This window comes from Nestor notabilis, unplaced genomic scaffold, assembly GCF_000696875.1.
Source record: "Nestor notabilis isolate BGI_N333 unplaced genomic scaffold, ASM69687v1 scaffold4936, whole genome shotgun sequence".
Classification (NCBI taxonomy): domain Eukaryota; kingdom Metazoa; phylum Chordata; class Aves; order Psittaciformes; family Psittacidae; genus Nestor; species Nestor notabilis.
The window spans coordinates 6,509-9,974 of record NW_009934145.1 but is presented as its reverse complement, the minus strand read 5'-3'; the positions used below and the strand labels follow the sequence as shown (position 1 = coordinate 9,974).

The 3,466-nt window shown below is 45.1% G+C and overlaps 1 protein-coding gene across 1 annotated transcript in view; it reads right to left on the bottom strand.

The window, feature by feature from the left end:
- Window positions 1-469: 469 nt before the first annotated feature.
- Window positions 470-3,466, bottom strand: part of KIAA0895 (KIAA0895 ortholog) — an 8,320-nt gene continuing 5,323 nt past the window's right edge. Inside the window, exon 5 of the mRNA XM_010017182.1 lies at window positions 470-739. Coding sequence (XP_010015484.1) covers window positions 578-739 — 162 coding nt within the window. The 3' untranslated portion in view covers window positions 470-577. The remainder of the gene's footprint in view (window positions 740-3,466) is intronic.

The window sequence follows — 3,466 nt, the reverse complement described above, 5'->3', positions numbered from 1 at the left end:
TTCCCATGTAAAAACAAACAAACAAATCTTTTCTAGCATTACAAAGCTTTGATCGTATGGCACAAAGACCTGCTTCTGTGCACTGACTTTTTAAACTCTCTTTTTCATTGCAGTGGTGACCAAATGGTAAAGAGTTATGCAGATGGTGACGTAGAATTAATCTACAGAAGTTCTGTTGCTATGAACCATGAAAACTATGACCAAAGACAGGGCAAACACAAGTGAACTAAGGGGGAATTTCTCCTCTTTCTCCTTTCCTCCACCTCTAAACCTGGGTGGGCAAAGGCAGTATATTACAAAAGACAGTGTCAAGCACTATACCAAGCGTATAAAACAGAGCAGATGATTGGACAGGTCACTGCAAAGGAATTTCTAAGCCAAATGTAAAAAAAATGCACAAACCCTTTAAAAAATGACCAGGATACAATCACAATGCAAGAGGAACATAAAGGGGCTTTTTCCCCATTCCACATATTCTGGCTACCCTTCCTGCCCCACCTCTCAAGTCCATTTTTGCAAGCTCTGGGAAGTCCAGTTCTACATCCTCACAGAGTATGTGAATGGTGGGCTAATGCTGTTAATTTATGAGATCCTGGAGCTCCTCATCAGTCAGCTTATTGACGTGCATGATCTTTTCCAAGTGCTCCATATACCGGGCATGGTCTTGCAGGAAGTGTGGCACCCTCATGTTCTCAATCACAGCTAATCCTTTCAGGCGGTCCACGTCTTCATATGAGATCTGTAGGCAAGGACATGGGTTAATTTCACACTACAGTCCTGTTACTTCTCTGCTGTGACTCTAAATTCTCCCTTGTATATGAGAAGATATTTTGGAGCAGGGCATTTAAAAGCTTGTGAGACTCCTTCAAAAACACGAGTGGGGTTGGAACTAGATGAGCTTTAAGGCCCTTTCCAACCCAAACTAGAGGGTTGGAAAGTAGAGGAACTAGAAAGGGAGTGCAGGACAGACATGCCGTAGGAAGCAGGGGGGCTCCAGCTTTAGGAAAGGCATGGTGGCAGCTGACCTGAACGCTGGTGTTTTCATTTTCACTAGCAAATCTGCTTATGCACAGCTAAAAGTGCACCTCTAGTAACTTACTGTAGTATGGGCAACCCTTAAGCATCCCAGTTTGGGGTTTTTTCCCATTCAATAGCAGAGTGGAGACTGGGTTTGCTACTTGGGCATCGGAGAGCAGAGCTTTCTGGGTATAGGTGTGACACTGTCAAATGTTTTCCAGCTGCTGCAGGACCTACTACTCTTTTTCTAATGAAAGCTGAGATTTTTCTCCATAGTCTTATGATTCTACAAGCTAAGACTTCAAGTCTTGAGCTCACAGTAGCTCAGGGTGCTTTGAATGGTGGTCCAGGAAGGATGACTGCTTTAGCTGCCCTGCAAGCACGGGACAGGGCTCCTTGGGCAGCCATCCAGTGTGATGAAATGTATGTGGCTGCTGCTTTGTCTAAAATCTGTGTGTTCTGGGCACCCTACAGACAGAAGCATATGTACTGGCAAAACCCCCAAGCCTGGCTGTGCTTACTAACTGGCACATCCTATTTCCTCACAGCAGGTTTGTGCCTGCTGTGGCTTAAGAGTGGAGCCTCCCAACCTTTTCACCCTTTGTTTCTTCTAAGGAGCTGAGCACTGTGCAGTTCAGGGCTCCCTGGGAACAGTTTGGCCTCTTAGCAGGTGGTGGTTTCTATTCGGAAGAGATTAAAGTGAGCATGAACGATCCCCCAATGTACAAGGGGCATGGGAGGCCTCTCTGGAAAGACAGGATGGTGTAATCCAGAACACTAAGCCTGATTCATGGATGGGGTCGGAGATAGCTGCGTATCTCACTGATGATAATGGGAACAAAGTCTGCAGGGAGAGTGAGTTTGCATCTGAGTGCACATCTGTGCTTTCCTAGCATCCTGATTCAAAAGCCAAACCTACACCCATGCTCAGAGGCTTCCTCAAGTCACTGAGATACTGCTGTTTGAAGATGGTGTGGCACTGCATCTGATTAGAAGTAGATACAGAAGAGCTATATGAAAACATACCATCTCCTCTTGGTCTAGAGACTGAAAGCAGCTAAATGAGACTAAATACTGACCTTCCTTCCTGTCCCAGCTTGGAATTCTACCTCTTTTTCCTTCCAAAGGGAAGAAAACTGGCAGTTTCCCCCTTTATGTTCAGGGTTTCTGTTACTGCTGCAACCAAGAAGCAAGTATCTGATCTGAGGTATGGTTTGAATGGGATGTATTGCAAATGCTGTCTTAAATACATCCACATGAGAAAGCAGTGCTTTGATTTTACAACTGTGTTAGCTACCTACTAAAGTACAGAAGCTATTTGTTGTCAGCACTGCAGTTGACTGCTTTAGTTACCTATTATGTTTATATCCTTATTGTATTTGCAATGAAAATATGCCCAAGGTAGTCATGCTGAGAAAGATGAGCTCACTTGTCACAATACAACACTGAGAATCTTCAAAAGGCAATGACAATGTTCCCACTAAATGCTGGGCTTCCCTGTATTTAAGTCCTCTGCTTTTTGTTCTACCCTGGAAGACGTGCCAGCCATGCTTAACACTCCCTTTGGAACAACCTGATCCTCCTATTCCACCCTCAACAAACAAATAAATCGCCCTTTAGAACAGTGACAAACTCAGGGTAACCACAAGGTAGATCTCAGTGCAAGTTCCACATGTCTCTATGCTCACAGAACTTGTTTTTCTTGTAAGTATATGGAGATACTGAAGCAGGACCAGTGAAGTGTCACTAAGGTGAACGCACTGGTGCACCTCTCCCATGAGGAAAGGCTGAGAGAGCTGGGACTCTTCAGCCTGGAGAAGGCTCAGGGGGCTCTTACCAGGATGTATGAACACCTGATGGGAGGGAATGACAAGGGATTTGGGCTCTTCTCAGCAGTGCCCACTGGCAGGGCAAGAGGCAATGGGTTTAAAATGCACGAAATTCCACCTGAACCAGAAGTCTTTTTTTATGGTGAGGGTGGTAAAACACTGGCACAGGCTGCCCAGAGAGGTTGTAGAGTCTCCATCAGCGGAGATATTCAAAGCCCAAGTGGACATGCTCCTGGGCAACCTTCCCCAGTTGACCCTGCTTAAGCATAGGGGTCAGACTAGACCATCTTGAGAGGTCCCTGCAGACCCCTGTGGTTCTGTGATGCCAGGAGCAGGCACTGCTCTTACACACGAATTTCCAGCTTGACTGCAGAAGATGAGTGCAGCAAAAACATTTAGAGTAGTCTTTTAGATCCCTTGATTTTAGAAGCTGTAAAGTCAAGCACTTATACATTATGATACTGCTAGAATTAAATTGCTTGTAGACCTTTGATGTGAATGCCTTGCCATGTGGGTTATAGTGGAATCTGTAATCATATGACTAATGACTTAGTATGTTTTTGAAGAGGCTTGACAATCCTGCAGACTCCCTGAAGAGAGAAAGGCATAAAGCAGTGCAG